Genomic DNA, 19,400 nt, shown 5'->3' on the forward strand with positions numbered 1-19,400 from the left:
TTTGGTTGAACTGATTGTAAATGGTTATCACACTCTTCACTGAGTGAAAAGATCCATTGAGCTGAGGGAGGAAAGAAATTAAGCATTTTTTAACCCTGCAAAGGGTGAGGGAAAACACGCTAGCAGAAGCTGATAGCACAGGACGGTTCAGTCTCCTGAGGAGGGGAAATGTTTGTTTGATAAGTGACAAGGGTGACAAATTTGGTAGCAGAGTTATTCTATGGTTAGTTTCAGAGGTTGTGGAAATCTTAATGTTGTGTTACAAGTGTACGGTGATATGTAAGTAGGGATTTGCACTTGCAGTGCTTTTTGCTACGAATTGCGGTGAAGTGTGATGTTGTGAAGTGTTTGTCGAGTTGTTATACTCATAGTGATTGTGGCGCTTTGTGCAAAAAAAATTCTGCTGTTGCTGTTGTTTATGAGTTCGTCGTGGCCTAAGACCCCAGGGTAATGCACAAGTGTATGGAGAGACTTGGTTAATCTATTGTTCGCTGCAAGGTATTGGTCATGAGGCACCATTGACAATGGCAGTACTTTTCCTCGAGTGAGTGTGAGTTGTTGGCTCGTATTAGTTGAATCCTCAGTGCATGTGGAGGATCCGTATCAACCAGGGTGAGATTTGCTGGTCAAGTCTTACTTGTGTAATTGCGAAAGCCACAGTCGGATGTGTAAGCCGTACAGCTTTCAAAGTGTTTGAGTTTTACTCATAGTGAGCAGACAGGATTTGTTTTTTTTTACTGCTCACAGTATTTTGCATTTAGTGTATGTGTGAGTAATGTCAGAGACAGTTGTGAAGCATCTTGCAGCGTCTGAGTAAAGTGAGTGTGACGTTAGTTGTACTGTGCTGAGATAGGTCGTTAGTGACAAGCCGTGCACATATTGGTGGAGAGTACTGCGTTGCCATTGGTTGAGAACAGCTCGTGAAAAGAATTGTGGGATTGAATTTACTTCTTGGTTTCGATAAAATTCATATTATTAATTTAAATACGTGCAAATAAATTACGTTTTTCAAAGCTTTAAGAAGTGCAGTGAGAGGAGATGTGTTTATTCCAGTTAAGGATGGTAAGCAGACAGCAGCCAAAGGAACACCAGCATATGAAGTTGCAGAGGCAAGAGGAGTTTCAGCATGGTTTTGGGTTACGCAGTGGTGTAAGACCACCAAAAAAGAGGGTTCATCTGCTCTTCCATGTTACAGAACCTATAATTTGATAATTTTAGAAAATTTGAGGAGAATATTGTGCAAATTAAAACTTCCTTCAAGACCCTCACAATTTGAAGAGCTTTCTATTTGGGAACGTGTTGTGGGACAAAAAGAAACAGAATAAATTCATAACAGAATGAGGAGAGCAGAGAAGACATTAGCATAAGCTAAATGGGATGAGGAACAGAAAATGTGGAGAAAGGAAACATTAAATGGGGTGAAAATGTTTCCAGTCATAACAAAAGAAGTGGATGGTAGTACAAAACCCAAAACAAAAAAGAAGCAGACAGACAAGACAGTGCAGACAGCAGATGAGAATAAAAAGACAATTGCACCTGACAGTGACTCAAAAGGCGAGTTAATAAATCAGCTTTTAAATAATCGTCCCCACCCATATCATTCAGTTGAGAGAGTAGTTCAGAATGTAGTCCCAAGTGTGCCCACAGCTCCAGTTGCACAGAGTCTGATTCATGTAGACCCGGGTACATCAGTTTTTTGATGCAGGTACCAGCAATTTATCCAGCAGTTCCTTTTAGTACAGTACAGCAAACTATCAGCCCAATTGTAAATCATGTAATGGCAAGCACAAAAATGATTCAGATGGAGTCGACACCTAAAGTGACAGCACCCGTGGAAACTTTTAATAAGGGACAGACAATGCCCATGTATTTTTCAATACCGACAACCCCAAATATTACCCCAAATCAATGAGGACAGACTTTCAATACAGTATTTACAGGTCAAAGTGCAGGGGTGGTGGTTCAGCAGAATCAGAAAAGTCTGACAGGACCCGAAACATTGACAGTCCCCTTAACCATAGGTCCAGTCATCCCACTGTATGCTCAAGGTAATATTGGGCAAAGCCTCCAGACCCAAATCCCTGCAGGGGTTTCACTGTGCGATATGCAAAGATCAGTGTATTCAACTAATTTAGCAATGGAAAGATTAGCTACGTCTGTTCCAGCTTTGACCACCATGTGGATTGCAGATCCCAATCAGATGTTAAATTGAGCAAGTCCAATAATAAATGTGAGATGTCCTCCAGGAACTCCAGCTACACACATGTCTATGCCAGAACAGATTATGAGAGTACCATGTAATAACCCATAGAACATGATACAGGGAAAGTGCCAAAGATATTATAAATATGAGATCACCCGGCATGAGAATGCACATTAAATAATTAATTCTGAACATTCGAACATGGGGAGCATTAGATAAATGGGAAGGCAGATGGGCAAAGAAAAGAGATCAGAAGAAAGCAAAGCAGAATTCGTCTCCAGCTGGAGCAAATCAAGCTGATGAAAGTGAAAAATGCTACCAATGAGAGAGATTCCAGGTGGAGGATATGTATATGTTCTGTGGAGCAGAAGTGATATATTGGCATTCACAAATGATTATCCAAAATTGAGAGAGAAACCAGTAGAATGTTACAAACAAACAGAGAAGTCTGTGAAACTTTCAAAATGCCTATAAGAAGATTTTAATACATTATTTGACATTGTGATTCCAGTCAATTTGTGGGTTGAGTGGAAGCAGAGTGTGGATTGACCAACTTGTGAACCACAGAGAGATCCAGTAACAGGTGTGTCGTCTGAAGACATGATGAAAGGGTACTATAAAGTGATTGAGTTTCTGAACAAAAGTTCCCCAAAGGATGTTGATTGGCAAAAGATTGACAGGACAGCACAAGAGACGAAATAGTTGATTCATGCTTATTATGAGAGATATCTGCAAGTGTTCAAACAGCATAGTGGGTCAGATGTTATTGAGCCGAAAGACATGAGTCATTTTGTGTTTAGATTTGTGCAAGGATTGAAACCTGAAATTAGCAGTATGATTCAGAATCGAGAATGTTGGTGACCAAGGTGTTCTGAAAGAGATAAAGGAAGTCTGTTTAATTCCCCTATTTTAGGACCATGGAAGCCCAATGGATTATACCTCATAGTCCAGGATTTGAGAAAGGTGAACAAGATTGTTGTTCCCTGTTGTCCACTTGTACTGAATTCCTCAGTGATTTTGTTCCAGATTCCTTTTCAAGCAGAGTGGTTCTCGGTCATTGACTTGTGTCAGGCATTCTTTTCCGTTACACTCCATGAAGAAAGTCAGTTCTTCATGGAAGTCGTGTATATTCCTGGTGTTGTATTCCACCTGGGTATTCTGAGTCACCATCCATTTTTAATCAGATCCTAAAACATAATTCAGAGTCCCTGAACATGCCATTTCATTTAGTCCTAGTTCAGTATATAGATAATTTGATAGTCGCATCAAACACAGGTGAAGCCTGTAGGAGAGATATAATTGCCCTGTTAAATCATTTAATTGAGAATGGCCATAAAGTGTCCCCCGCAAAATTACAGTATTGTCAGAGAGAGGTGCAGTATTTAGATCATCACGTAGAGTAAGGTGCAAGAAAGGTTTTCCCAAGAGAGAATCTCAACAATCATGCAAATGAATCCCCCTGTAACACAAAGACAAGTCAGAATGTTCCTGGGAATGGTAGGCTACTATTGCTAGTGGATCCCAAATTTGCCTCTGTTGTCCAAGCCCTTGTTAAAATTGACACACAAGGAAGTGTCTGATCCAATACCATTTGTCGGCACATGCATGAAAGCCTTCTGTGAGCTAAGAGAAAGCCTATGCCGAGCCCCAGGTCTGGGAATGCCAGATTACAACAAATATTTTTCTTTGTTTTGTGTTGAAAATTATGGTTGTGCAATTTCTGTTCTGATGCAGTCACATGGAGGAGTCAACAGACCAGTGGCTCATTTGTTTGCCACACTGGATCCCATAGCTGCTGCTTTGCCTGGCTGTTTAAAATCTGTGGCAGCTGCAGGTGTCAGTATAACACAGTGCAAAAGCATTGTTATAGGCCACTCTCTGAACGTATACCCCACACATTCTGTAGTGGTCCTTTTGACTCGAACAAGGATGCAGCACCTAACTAATGTACTTTGACCCGTCATGAGCAATTGATTTGTGGGTCGGCTAATGTTAACAATAAGCACTGCACAGTGTTGAATCCTACAATGCTTATACCCAGTAATGTTGAAAATGTTAATGATCAAGATTAAGTGGAGCATGACTGTCTCGATGTGACTGAACAGTGCACCAAACCAAGACCTGATATTCAAGATGATTCCTTAGACGAAAATTACTATGTCATGTTCGTTGATGGCTCCTGTTTAAGAAACAGTGATGGAACTCTGAGAGCTGGTTTGCACAATCTCCGGATTCATAGGAGCTTCATGGCTTAAAGGAGTCTTTTCCACCTAAGTAGCTGAATTGGTGGCTGTAGAAAACTGCCCCTTTTGGCATAGTTATCCCCCACTTTTTGCCTGATATTGATGCTGATTTGACTGAGAGTGTGCTGGGATCCTGCTAACCAGGCCCCAGCACCAGTGTCATTTCCCAAACCTGTACCATTGTTTTCACAATTGGCACACCACTGGTACACAGCTAAGTCCCTTGTTAAAGGTACCCATGGTACCAAGGGCTCTGTGCCCAGGGAAGGTCATGTATTCTGCCACCCTAGGGGACCACTCACCAAACACATGCACACTGCTATTACAGCTTGTGTTGATGGGGAGAAAAAGGCATGGCATCCCCCTCAGGGTGCCATGCCCACAAACCACTGCCTGTGGCAGGGGTACGTCACCCCTCCAGCAGGCCTTACAGCCCTAATGCAGGGTGCACTATATCACAGGTGAGGGCATAGCTGCAAGAACAATATGCCTCTACAGTGTCTACGTCCATTCTTAGATATTGTAAGTGCAGTGTGGCAATAATGAGTACCTGGGCTGGGAGTTTGTCATTACAAACTCCACCGCTCCATGATGGCTCCACTGCAGTCTGGGAAGTTTGGTATCAACCTTCTGAGCACAATAAACCCACACTGATGCCAGTGTTGGATTAATTGACAAATGCACCCAGAGGGCATCTTAGAGATGTCCCCTGCATTTTAACCAAACTTCTAGTGCAGGAATCACCGGTCTGTGTCAGCCTGCCACTTCCAGACAAGTTTCTGACCTCATGGGATGAGGGCCTTTGTGCTCTCTGAGGCCATAAACAAAACATGCACTGGGTGGAGGTGCCTCACAGGCTCAGGCCTCTTGTTACAGTACCCCAGGGCACTCCAACTAATGGAGATGCCCCCACCCCGGACAAAGCTCCACTTTTGGAGGCAAGTCCAGCGGGAGAGTTAGGAAAAACAAGGACAATTAACCACCACCCCTAAGGTGCCCAGAGCTGAAGTGACCCCCTCCTTGCAGAATCCTCATTCTAGGTTTGGAGGACAGGAACCAATAGGGTTAGGTCTGTGCCCCCTCCCCAAAGGGAGTGGACATCGGAAGGGTGTAGCCACCCTCAGGGACAGTAGCCATTGGCATATGCCCACTGACCCCTGTAACGCCACTAAATCCAGGATTTAAGGGCTCCCCTAAACCTAGCTTGTCAGATTCCTAGTGACCTCAAGAAGAAGACAAGCATAAAGAAGATGGGCTGCTAAGCTGACCTCCAGCAGAGAAGACTGCAGACATCAACTGATTTTTTTTCCCAGCCCTACTGGCCTGTCTCCAGCTTCTGAAGCCCCTTCTACAAAAAGGTGTTGTATCCTGCACGGCCAGCCACCTCTTAAAAACCCCAAGAGGGCTGCCTGCCCACCAGAGGACCAAGAACTCCCAAGGACAGCAGCCCTGTCCACAAAGAAACTCCAGCAAAGGACTCCAGAACCACCCTGGATCTGCAATCCCTGTCCACTCTGCACCCGACGCCCACAGCCCGTGTCCGGGTGGAACAACGGTCTAGACAGGTCCCCAGGTGATTCCGACCTAGTGTCCACCCTGGGTTGACCTCTACTGAATAACACAACAACGTCTGCTGAACAAATCCAGAGGATCCCTCTGCCCGTGAAGGATCCTGACGAAGATACCTGATGCCAAAAGGTACCCTGCACCCGCAGCCCCCTAGCCTTGAGGAACCTGACATCCAGTGCAGCAGTCAGCCTTTCTCACTGTCCAGCCTGTGGTTTTCCGGAGCCGACCTCCTGGACCCAGCCTGCAGACTACTTGTAACCCCTGGGGTCCCCCTATTCAAAAGCATTGGGTGCCCGATGCTGAGTTTGCCCCTGCACCCGGTCGCCCCTGTGCCCCTTAGGGTGTGTGTTTGGTGTTGACCTGTGCCCCCCCGTGCTCTCCAAAACCCCCCAGGTCTACCCTGTGAAGACACGGGTACTTACCTGCAGGCAGATCCGATTCCGATTGCCCCCAGTCTCCATAGGATCCCATTTTAAATTAAATTTAACCTCTGCACCCGGCCGGCCCCATGGTGCTGGTGGTGGGTGTTTGGGGTGAACTTGAACACCAACTTGTAGACATCCTAGCCCCCAGAAACTGGAACTGTAAGTCCTGTACTTACCTTGAAACTGTACTAACTTTTCTTTCCCCTTAGAACTGTGTTTGGAAATTGCACTGTCAACTTTTGAAACAGATAATTACTTTTTTCTTGAAAACCGTTTACTTGCCAAATTGAAACAAAGTGATGTTGATAAATATGCTTGCTACTTAATTGCAAATGTACTTACCTGCACACTGAAACCTGTGGTTCTAGAAATAAAGTAACAAAATATATTTCTGCTATATAAAAACAATTGGCCTGGAGCTAGTCATTGAGGGTGTGCTGCATTTATTGCCTGTGTGTGTACAACAAATCCTTGGCACTACCCTGTGATAAGCCTAACTCCTCGACCACACTATCACAAAAGAGAGCATTGGTATAATCTACTTTAGCCTTTGTTAAGCCTCTAGGGAACCCCTGGACTCTGTGCACACTATGGCCCTCATTGTGACACTGGCGCTAAATCCCGCTTACCGCCACGCTGACGGCCGCCAACTTACCGCTGCGGTAGCGGATATCCATTCACCATTATATGACACACACACACCAATCCACCAGAAGTCAGCCACATACACAAATCCGCCAGACCAAAGGTCAGTGATAAAGTGGCAGTCAGAAAACCGATACCGTTACGCCAACAAAACAATGCCCATCACATTAGGACCCACGAATCACCACAGCGGACATTCAACGGCGGTAAACCATTGGGGGTACATACCGCCGCCCTCAGAATGGACACCCACATACCAAACAACACCACATTGGCCAATACCAAATACAAACACATGTCACCCATACACACACCACACCAACACACCCACAGCACTATAAAACACATACCCACATTACCCACAACTCTTTACAAACAACAATTACTGCCAGGAGATTGACACGAACAGCGCAGAGACAACTAGACACAAACACCACATACAGCCATACACACCTCACGCACTCCACATCACACACCCCACCACATCACACACCCCACCACATCACCCAACACACCCTCACCAACACACATCACCCAACACCCATGGCACCACAAAGGCACCCCCGTTTCACTGAGGAGGAGTTAAGGGTCATGGTGGAGGGAATTGTCAGGTAGAGCCACATCTCTTTGGAGCAGAGGTACAGCAGATATCTATAGCAAGGAAGATGGAACTATGGCGGAGAATCGTGGACAGAGTCAATGCCATGGGACAGCACCCAAGAACAAAGGACAACATCAGGAAGAGGTAGAACGACCTACGGGGGAGAGTACGTTCCATAGCAGCACCAGTTTGCCATAAAGAGGACTGGCGGTGGACCCCCAACTCCTCCCCCACAGCTCACAGCATGGGAAGAGCAGGTACTGGCAATACTGCATCCTGAGGGACTCGCTGAAGTAGCCGGAGGACTGGACACTGGTAAGTCAACAGTTACCAGCTTATCAACCCCCATACCTGCTTGCCATCACACCTCCTCACCCTACTCCCATCACTGCACACCATCCCACACACTGCACCTACACATATTACTAACCACAATGCCCAGGCCTGCATGCCATACCAATGCATTGACAGCCCCCCCAGCCCTGCAAGGACACCCATCACTAAAGCATGTACAGCATAGGGAAACTAACATTACCACAATACATCACCATACACAAGCAAAAGCCGGCAGGGCAACACTACCCATAGAGGGGAACCTACGGAAGTACAAATGTTGTATACTTGAAGCATAATACATAATTTACATCCCCACAGGTACCCCAGTCAATGTCAGTGGAGAGGAGGTGCCACCACTATCCAGTACCCCAACAGAAGAGGCCTATCAGGGACCACTGGACAGCCGGTCACCCAAGCCCACTCACAGACCACCACAGAGCCTCCCCCATCAGTATTCAACACCACAGCACCCACCCAGTGTACTCACACCTCTGTCCAGGACACGTCAATCAGCAGTGTGCCTACCTGTCCAGAGACCCCAGGCCACACCTCATACCCAAGACAATCAGGGACCTGTGGTCAGTGGCAGTGGGCACACCATATAGGGTACAGGGGCACAGGCCAACAGGGACACTGGGAGGACTGCGGCGTGCCAGGGGGAGGACAGGAGCAGGGAACCGACTCTCCAGGAGGCACTCTCCAAGATCCTGGGAGCCTACTAACATTCCCAGGACATGATGGGACAGATCCATGACAACGTGCAGGAGAACAGGCGGCTGCAGGAGGGATGGGATCAGGGGATCAGGGAGGACTTGCAGGCCATTAACACCACCCTGATCTCCATATCAGGGGTGCTGGCAGACATTGCCAACATCATGAGGGAGGCAACAGCACAACAGCGGGCCCCTACCACTAGCCAGTCAACTGAACAGCCCTCCACTTCCGCTGCCGCTAGTTGCCAGAAGGCCCTGCCACAGGACCCACAGGCCACAAGCAACCCTCCCCCTGCAGGTGAACCACCCTGCAAACATTCCCTGTGACCCAGACAGAAGCCAGAGACACTTGCCAAGACCACCGCCAGGAAATGAGACTCTCCTGATTGTCCCCCTTGTGTCCCACTCTGTCACCTTGTCCACCTTGAACTGCCATTGCTCCCTCTCCTATATCCCATTGGACACTGCACCTGTGCTAAAAACAGACTGGAACAATGCCCTGGACTTTCCTCCATCATCACCCCATTCCATTGCACTTTCCCCTCAATTTCTTAGCACTACAATAAACACCCTTGGATAAATCTCGACTACTAGTATTTCATGTTTTGAAGATTTTTATTGATTTAAACAGCTACATCGATTGCAAATGAACTGTACATAGGGAGAGCATAGAATGAATGACCTGTTGCTGGCTGTTGTAATCACATCACAACATTGTTGTCATATCACCAACATCTGTTAAATGATAATCCATAGGTGAGAGTAAGTAGCGGAAAAAAGTGGGTGATGCCAGCATGCAAATGCCACACAGAATACAGCAATAGTCATAGAAATGTGAAGATGCACTGTCACACCTGTGTGTCATTGGAAGTACTGACAAATCACTAATGTTCTGTTGTCCACATTCTCATCCTCTGCATCCTCATCCTCACTGTCCTTAAGGTCCACTGCTGCCACAGGGTCAACAGGCAGTCTCCTCCTCCGGCAGAAAATATACATGGCGTCTGAGGGCCAGGTTGTGCAACATACAGCATGCCACTACTATCTGGCAGACCTTCTTGGGTGAGTAGCACAGGGATCCACCTGTCAGATGGATGCACCTGAACCTGGCCTTCAGGAGGGTGAAGGTCCTCTCAATTATCCTTCTGGTTCACCCATGTGCCTCATTATAACGTTCTTCAGCCCTTGTCCTGGCATTCCTCACAGGGTTCAGCAGCCACAATAGGTTTGGGTAGCCAGAGTCACCTGCACGTTTTGAGGGACAACAGTTAGCCACACACTATCCTATTTGGCTAACAGCAGAGGCATACACCAACATACACTGGGTGGGGACCAAGGCTCACCTTTAAGCCACACCCTCTGCCTCTGTAGTTGGGCCATCATATTTGGGATGCTGCTATTCCTCATGAAAAAGGCATCCTGCACCGACCCTGGATATCTAGCATTGACGTGGGAGACATACTGGTCCACCAGGCACACCATCTGTACATTCATGGAGTGGAAACTCTTACGATTCCTGTACACCTGTTCATTCTGCCGGGGGGGAGGGGCAAACGCAATATGTGTCCCGTCAATCGCCCCAATAATATTGGGGATATGTCCCATTGCATAAAATCCGGCCTTCACTGTGACCAAATCTTCCACCTGGGGGAAAGCAATGTAGCTGCACATGTGTTTCACCAGGGCGGACAACACTCTTGCCAGCACAATGGAGAACATTGGCTGTGAAATTCCTGCTGCCGTGCCCAATGTCACTTGGAAAGAACCTCTTGCCTGGAAATAGAGCACTGATAGAACCTGCACAAGAGGGGGGATCCCAGTAGGATGACGGATAGCTGAGAGCAGGTCAGGCTCCAACTGGGCACACAGCTCTATGATTGTGGCCCTGTCCAGTCTATAGGTGAGTATTATGTGCCTGTCTTCCAGTGTAGCTAAGTCCACCAGGGGTCTGTACATGGGGGTATGTCTCCATCTCCGCAGCGGTAGGAATCTAAGCATCACCACACCAAACAGAACACACACCCCACTGACAGACACCTCCACTACATCCACGCACGCGTCCCCTGTATCCTCACCCACAGTGTCTGTCCCCACCTCATAAAGGACACAAACGCAAGCACTCAGACACCCAACAGCCATCCACCTCACATCAGCATAGAGCCCATGCACCTGCACCCAAGTCCAGCAGACATACACCTCCAACAACCACTCCTGCATCCTCCACTCCCATTACTACTCCCTCCTCCCGCCCCAACGTCCCTAAAAAGGTTTTCCTTGCCCAACTTGACCTCTTCCATACCCCTCCCCATCTTGCACGTATGAACAGGGTTCCAAAGACACAGCCCAGCACCTCAGCCAAATAGTCCAAGGGGACAGTGGTAGCACCACCTACTCATGCTGGTAAGGATACCAGGCATACTACACTGAAGGGGAAGGAGCCAGCACCACCAGGGATGAAAGGGAAAAGTCCTGCACCAGCTGTGAGGAAGGGGAAGGGGCCAGCACCAGCTGTGAGGAAGGGGAAGGAGCCAGCACCAGCTGTGAGGAAGTGGAAGGAGCCTGCACCACCAGACAGAGAGGAGAAGAGCCCATCCACCCCTGCTAGGAAGGGTAAGGGATCCCCGACCCATGAACAGGAGGAGACGAGGTACGCTCCGCCAGCGGAAGCTGTCAGGCAAACACTGCCACCTCCACCAGCTGTAACGGGCCCCCACCACCAGCTGTGGATGTGCAGTCATCAGTGAGTGCAGAGGCTGCCTATGAGCCTCCTCCAACAACCACCACCATGCAGCCATCAGTGAGTGCAGGGGCTGCCCATGAGCCTCCTCCAACCACCACCACAGTGCAGCCATCACCGCCAGTGGACGCCATGTAGTCCATCCTCCAGGGCCTACTGTGCGGCCTGCCCCCTCAAGAACCAGTGGGAAAGACACCTACTTGTGAGACTGTGGCCTTGCACTCCCAGGAACAAAGCAATGGGCACGTTGCCCCCTCCAGAATCAGTGGGAAAGACACCCACTCCAGAGACTGTGGCCTTGCACTCCCCAGGACAAAGCAGTGGGCATATTGCCCCCTCCGGAACCAGTGGGCAAGACACCCACTCCAGAGACTGTGGCCTTTCACTCCCCAAGACAAAGAAATGGGCATGTTGCCCCCTTCAGAACCAGTGAGAAAGACACCTGCTCCAGAGACTGTGGCCTTGCACTCCCCAGGACAAAGCAATGGGAATGTTGCCCCCTCCAGAACCAGTGAGCTTGTTCCTACGTCCGGCTGAGGTGCCCCCCCCGAGGTGCCTGCCTGTTTGCAAACTGATGCCCCTGCGGTGTACTATCCGGATGTGGTCAGGACTTGAGTTGGGCCTTAGACTGGGCCCTGTGGCCATGTGGGCCCTCTGAACATTGGACTGGACAGTGTCCCTTTGTGTACACGTGTACATATCTGTTTCATTGACAAATTGAATTATTAATTTTGATGTTGATCTGATTACAAATCACTTTAATCAATTCCTGTTGTCCTTACATTATTCTGCCATTTTTCGGGGACAAATTGATTTTCGTGTGCAGCTGGTTGTGTGTATAGTTTGTGTGTGTCAGGTGTATGTCGTGTGTGTGTGTGTCACTCTCATTTTCCTCCCTCCCTCCCTTGTGTGCTAGGTGGTTGTACTCACCGTCATCGTCTTCGTCCACATTGGTGTTCTAGGTGGAGCATGACATAGAAGATCATCGGGAAAACATGCAGTTCAGGTTCCATGGCGGCGTGGTTCTTCCCTGTGTCTCCAATGGTGAGTCCTTTCACTTCTGAGCTCTGTTTCTACCAGGATTTTGTTGGCATTGGTACTGCCCTGGAAAAGGTGGCTGTTTCCTGTGTCAAAATATGGTGAGTGGTACTTTGTCTTCCGCCTGGCTGTTGGGGGCTAGCGCCGTGGTGGCTGTTGTTTCCGCCGTGGCAGTAGGTGTGGTACATTGGCTGTCTATGGGAGTTATCACCGCCATGGTCATAATTTGGTGCTACTTTTCCGCCAGCCTGTTGGCGGTATTACTGACACTTTCTCACCCACTGCCAGGGTCGTAATGAGGGCCTATATCTCATTTTGATATAGATTATACAGAGCCAGCTTCCTACAGTGGCTCTTACTAGAGCATGCTGTGTTCCTGAACAGCTTAAAGTGATCATTTTACAGATAGCCACTATGGGTTTGGTGTTGTTCGTGATTTTGGACAGTTATAGTCCCAGTGATGTTTGATGACCTCATCGGAATCACCGATCCGAAATGGTGACAGTCTATCAGTTGTTGAAAGTAAAACAGCTGCCTGTGAAAATTGTAGTTGTGAAATGTGCAGCACACCAAAAGTCAAGTGATTGCATCTCGTTGGGCAATGCCTATGCCAACTAAGAGCCAGATCCTATGCGCTCCATAGCACCCCATTTAATGAGAAATGGAGCAATGGAAGTAGCACCAGTAAGACAAATCAAAGGCCCTCATTACAACCCTGGCGGTCGGTGTTAAAGCGGCGGTTATACCGCCAACAGGCCGGTAGTAAAAAAATTGGGATTTGGACCATGGCGGTTACCACCATCCAAGTCCGGCACTTTAACACACCGACCGCCAGGGTGGTAACGGCCGCTGAGCTGGAGACGTCAGTCTTCAGCCCAGTGGGCGACACAATCCGACCCTTGGGATTACGACTCGGCCTACCTCCATGGTTTTTGTGCCAAATTTACTGCCACGAAAACCATGGCGGTAGGCCCCCTGCACATATACACACCCACACGCACTCCCATATACACACATGCATACCCACTACCACCCATGCATGCACACATATATACCCACACACCGCAACACACACCAACATACCTTGTCACACACATGCATTGACAACACACAACACTCACAATCACTCATTCACACATGTATCCTACGCGACTCACACCCACATGCATGCATACAAATACATACACACAACACCCCCCACATACACACAACACCCCCCTCTCCAGTCGGAGAACCGGACTTACCTGCTTGCAGGGGGCCCTCCGGCTGAAGACGGTTCGCGGCGCTGCTGTCAGCCGCAGCGTCTGCCAGCAAAACACCGCCAGGCCGTATCGTTGGTCATGATACGGTCGGCGGTGTTTTGCTGATGTGGCGGTGCTGCTGTCAACAGCGCCGCCTTACTGCTGTCTGCCGCCAGCTGCCATGACCATCAGCCGTGTTCCGCCAGCATTCTGGCGGAATACCGTCGGCGGTCATGATACCAGTAGAAAGCTGGTAGCCACGGCGGCAGTATGTTGGCGGCCGTCACGGCGGCGGTAGGCAGTCAATACTGCCAATGTTGAAAAGAGGGCCAAAGTTTCATGATGACCACAATAGATAACTAGGAAATGGTTAAGAGATTGCAGGAAGAGGTGACTGAAGAGGAATGCAGATGCTGGTGTAGAGCAGGCTGTGTTCAAAGAGGTGAAGGTGATGTTTGGGTTTTCAGAGAAGGAAAAGCATTGTTGCCAAATAGCTTGTTATCCTCAATGGCAAGGTATTTCCATGGTCAGGTACACAGTGGCAGAGTTGCCATGATTAGGACTTTCAGACAAACATGGTACAATCCCAGATTGAGATTGGTTGCAGAAGCTGTGTGAAACTCACTGTGGTCACCCTGATCAGGAGGTTCTTTCAACTGAATGCAACCTGATTTCATTGAGATGCCTGTGTGCTCTGGATTGCGATATGTGTTGGTGGTGGTGTGTGTCCTCTCACACTGGGTAGAAGCTTACCCAACCTGCAGGAATGATAGCTTCACAGTTGCAAAGATGCTTTTAAGGGAATTGATACCGCAGTTTGGATTTCCAACTTTTTTGGAATCAGACCGAGGATCTCATTTTAACAATGAGATCCCAAAATTGTTGTATGACGCATTATAAATTGAGCAAAGATTGCAATCCAGTTACAGACCAGAAGCATCTGGATGGTCGAGCAGATAACTGGAACTCAAAAGTCTCGATTGGCAAAAGTGTGTGCATCTACAATGTTGAAATGGCCAGGTGCACTGCCGTTTGCTTTGATGAGCATGCGTAGAATACCCGAAAGGAAGACAGGACTGTCCCCCCCCATGAGACACTCATGGGTCGGGCTATGAGGTTGCCAGCTATGCTTGCAAATGCTCTAGTAAACGTTTTGGATGATTTAGTGCTGGGTTTTTGCAAAGCACTAGCTGATGTCGTTTTTTCTTTGTCTCGCCAGGTTGAAGTGAAGTGTTCAGTCCGCACAAGAGCAGTGTCACAACTTGTGTCCAGGTGATTGGTTTCCGATGAAGAAACATGTAAGAAAGTTATGTTTAGATCTGCAATGGCAAGGGTCATTCCAGGTTATCTTGATGACTACAGCAGCTGTGAAATGTGCTGGTCTTCTGAATTTGGCTAATGTGAGCAATACATGCAAAGTACCAAGTCTTCTTGAAGATGCAGTACCTGTTACTCTAGGGTCAGAATTGATGAGTGAAGGGGTCCAGGTTAGCCAAACTGTGAGGACTGGACAAGTACCTATTGCAGAGCCTGAACAAGCTGGTTAAAATATGATTGCGTCAAAAGCAATCGAAGGTGCAGGAGAGTCAAGTCACAGTCAGTTGACTCCTGCTAGCTCAGTTAACATTGAAAATCCAGTTGTGCCTGAAACGAGAACTGTGAGAGGAGACCAGTGCGTGATTGTTATGTGCGTATACAGATCCCTTTATCAGTGCAGTAGGGAATCACCTATCACGGTCTGCATTTAACATATGGAATTAGTTGCAGTCTTTTATGAACCCAGTTGTATAATCAAGAGTTTATACAATATTCCAATTTAGACCTTGTTTTCTCCTTTGTGCCTATTAACCAGCATTTGAGTAGTATTGCTAAAGCTAACAATATAAACATAGTGGTAGGTTTCTTTGAACCAACACTAACTTTTGGAACTGCACATGTATATGAGAATTCAACCTGCATTTTCACACAAGTTGAGAAGGATTTCATTAACCAAGTGGATGACAGGAGAAAAGTAATGAAAAACAAAGTAGAAAAAGGAGTAGTTTTAAAGGATTGGCAGAAAGATGTTACCCATCTTGCAGGTGGTGATACACAAGGATGCTTAGCTTTAAATTGGCAATGTAGGGAAGCTATGTACATATAGACCGCAGTCAAACTCTGACACAAAGTTTGAAACGGATAGTGAATGTAGACGTGCTTTTGTTTAAACATGTTTGGAATTTTATGTTAAATGGACAGGACCCTGTCATACCAGGTGTTTATTTCATTTGTGAGAAAAATGCCTATTATAAGTTGCCGAAAGGCTGGTGTGGTACATGCTATTTAGGGGTAGTTTTTCTAAAAATCTACCATGTGGACAATTTTGACAATCCAGTTTGAAGAGAGAGACCTAGATCCAGTACAAGAAGAGGAGCTGGTGCAGCAGAGATTACAGGTGATATATTGGGTGTCTTTATTCCATCAGTTGGTGTGATCTTGAATTATATCAAGATTACAAAGCTGTCAACAACTGTGGGCAAGTTGTCTATTGATTATTCTGGAGCAATGTTGCTCATGGATACAGAAATGGTTGTTATGAGATCAATGGTTTTGCAAAATCATCTTTCGTTAGACATCTTATTGGCAAAGGAAGATGGAGTCTGCAAAGTTTTACAGCTGCAACATTGTTGTACATACATTCCAGATAATAGTAAGGAGATAAGGAGAATCATATCAAACATGACAAATCTGAAAAATGAACAGAAGTTAGCATTTGATGTCATCTGTATTCATGTTTAAAAGCCTAATCGAAAGAGAAAACTGCACTGACCTTGTATTTTAAAAGTGTTCACGTTTATATTTATGACAGACATTGTGCACACCATGACAGACATTGTGCCTACCAGAACTGACAAAGTGCTAACACGAATTAATAATGTTGAAATATATTTTAATCATTAGAATAAATTATTAGTACAGATCGGATATGGTTTATAGTGATTTATGATTAATGAGTTTAAAGTTATGTGTGCAGAAAAATAAATGCACATCTCTTAATGTGATGCCTTAACAAAGATTGCAATTGTTAATAAAATGCTTTTGCATATATTAAATTCATATGTTTGCATATTATGTGTGTTTTATTAATGACAAAATTAATGGATTATATTTCTTGTGTTAGCGTAACAAGGCCTGAACTCTTCATTTTTGGAGCAGCAGTTGAACGCTGAATCATTTTTTTCTCTCTAACTCCATTAGGTTGTTTCACATGATTAGTAAAGAGTACAATTGTATTATGTGTAAGTTTTATTCTTCAGTGTCCTTGAATGTTTCAACATTAGAACATTAGAACATGATGACTAAAAGGAGAATAGTACTATTGTTTAAAAGGAGTTGCTCCCATGAGAAAACCATCTTGTGCCATGGGAAGGAACATGGATTGCAACAAGTGATGTACAAATTGTTAAACTATTGGATTCACACGGAAAGGAGAGATGACTTCACACCAACCCTGGGAGAGTTTCCTGATGTTTCAAATCTTACTTGTGTTATGATTAATGTTGGACAGTGCCCCTTATGTGTAATGGTGACTCATCGAATGGACCAATCTAATTCATTTGAGTATTCCTAATCAGGGAAGGACTTGTAGGTTTCAGTGGCAGTTCGCTTTAGAATCTTGTTCTGTTAACTTGTTCCTGATTTCCATGTGCAGCCCGTGCTCTGCACTTTCTCCCTGATGGTTCTTCTAACGGACTTTGCTGATGATCTACATGCTTTGCTGATGAAACTGAATTGACTGCTGAACCTAGGAAAAGTATATTCGAATGCAAATGTTATTTTCCCCTGACCTGCATTCCTGGGTAGAGTTAGCATGCTGACACCTATCAATGATTTTTCTTAGTTTAATTTAGCCCGAGATAGATGTTCTCCAAAATATTTTAGTCTTTTCCTTTTGATTTATGTCCTCATTTGTAGCCCGCTCTTACACATGCTTGTCCTGATTTTTTTAATAGCAGAGAGAACCTATGCCCCAATCCCTGAATTCTGAACTTTTGCAAATTGTCTTCACTAATGAATTCACTGTTTAAACTGAAATATGTTTCTGTCTCACAAGTGATTGCTTTATTAATATGCATTGTTTGAATGTTTAATGTTGTTGATGTTGAGTAGATTAAAGGTGTTTCATAGATTTGGTCAGCCTATGGTGTTCATTTATGTGTACAATTTGGTTTTGCGCACAATTTATGTGATTTTGGCCTTGTGGTTATAAAATAAATCTTTGAAACTTTCATTGATTGGATTGTTCTTCCTTAGTCACATGGGTCATCGTGTTTAAATTGTAGTTTGGATTGAATTGAGTGTAAATGTATAGGAAAATATTAATATTAAGTTACCAATCATCAACAAACATTCAGTCAAGAAAACAATAATAATTAACTGGATTTACAAATTCTGAACTTTTGCAAATTGTCTTCACTAATGAATTCACTGTTTAAACTGAAATATGTTTCTGTCTCACAAGTGATTGCTTTATTAATATGCATTGTTTGAATGTTTAATGTTGTTGATGTTGAGTAGATTAAAGGTGTTTCATAGATTTGGTCAGCCTATGGTGTTCATTTATGTGTACAATTTGGTTTTGCGCACAATTTATGTGATTTTGGCCTTGTGGTTATAAAATAAATCTTTGAAACTTTCATTGATTGGATTGTTCTTCCTTAGTCACATGGGTCATCGTGTTTAAATTGTAGTTTGGATTGAATTGAGTGTAAATGTATAGGAAAATATTAATATTAAGTTACCAATCATCAACAAACATTCAGTCAAGAAAACAATAATAATTAACTGGATTTACAAAGCTTAAGTTGAGGTAGTCGTAGGGAGTGGGGTCAAGATAGAGGTAGTGCTCCATTATGTAGTGATAGACAATGTACTAACGTGTAACTACCAGAGTTAAATGACAGAGATGTACACACAGAGTGGGACTGAGAGTTAGGTCACCTCTATGGGACACAGGGAAAACTCAAGGGCTGGATGGGCTGAGAAATTGTTACCCCCTGTAGCTGCAAAATCAGGCTTTAAGAAGTGTACACAACTTTTGTATAGGCACATACACGATATGGTTTAACTGAGAGGACATGTTCCTGGATACAGTAAAAGTCCCAGGATTGCTGAACAATTTAAGGAGCTTTCCTTCAGAACTCCAGTAAAAATCTATGGGTTTTTAAAACAAAATATCTAGAAAACTGTGCTTTAAATGTAATTGTTTGGCTCTAGACATATCTTCCATTATACCTCAGTTTAAGGCATGGTTGAATGTAAGAAAGGCTCTCATGGTGCCTTGAGCATTAGACATAGCTAACACAAGGGAGCCCACTCACCTCTGAAGGGGCATTGACCACTGAAATATGGAAACCAAAGAGGAATGTGGATCCAATGCATATCACGAAATCAAGGAGTAACATCTGCCAGCACTGTAACTGAAAAGAGAGAAACATTTTGTGAGATTTTAAGTGTCATTAGTCATTGGTCTGATTACATTAATAATTGAGGCCCAGAGTGGGGACATACCATTATATGGACCCACAAAACCACCCTTAAAAAGGACGTGTCCAACATTGAACATGGTTTGAGGAGGAGTGGCTGCTGTGGAAAATGATCCAATTTATG

At 45.5% G+C, this 19,400-nt stretch overlaps 1 protein-coding gene across 1 annotated transcript in view; it reads right to left on the reverse strand.

The window, feature by feature from the left end:
* The window catches only part of LOC138266409 (solute carrier family 2, facilitated glucose transporter member 11-like), a 364,472-nt gene that overhangs the window by 242,067 nt on the left and 103,005 nt on the right, over positions 1-19,400 (reverse strand). The window contains exon 2 of the mRNA XM_069215178.1: positions 19,112-19,210. Within this exon, the coding sequence (XP_069071279.1) occupies positions 19,112-19,210 (99 nt within the window). The remainder of the gene's footprint in view (positions 1-19,111; positions 19,211-19,400) is intronic.

This window comes from Pleurodeles waltl, chromosome 11, assembly GCF_031143425.1.
Source record: "Pleurodeles waltl isolate 20211129_DDA chromosome 11, aPleWal1.hap1.20221129, whole genome shotgun sequence".
Classification (NCBI taxonomy): domain Eukaryota; kingdom Metazoa; phylum Chordata; class Amphibia; order Caudata; family Salamandridae; genus Pleurodeles; species Pleurodeles waltl.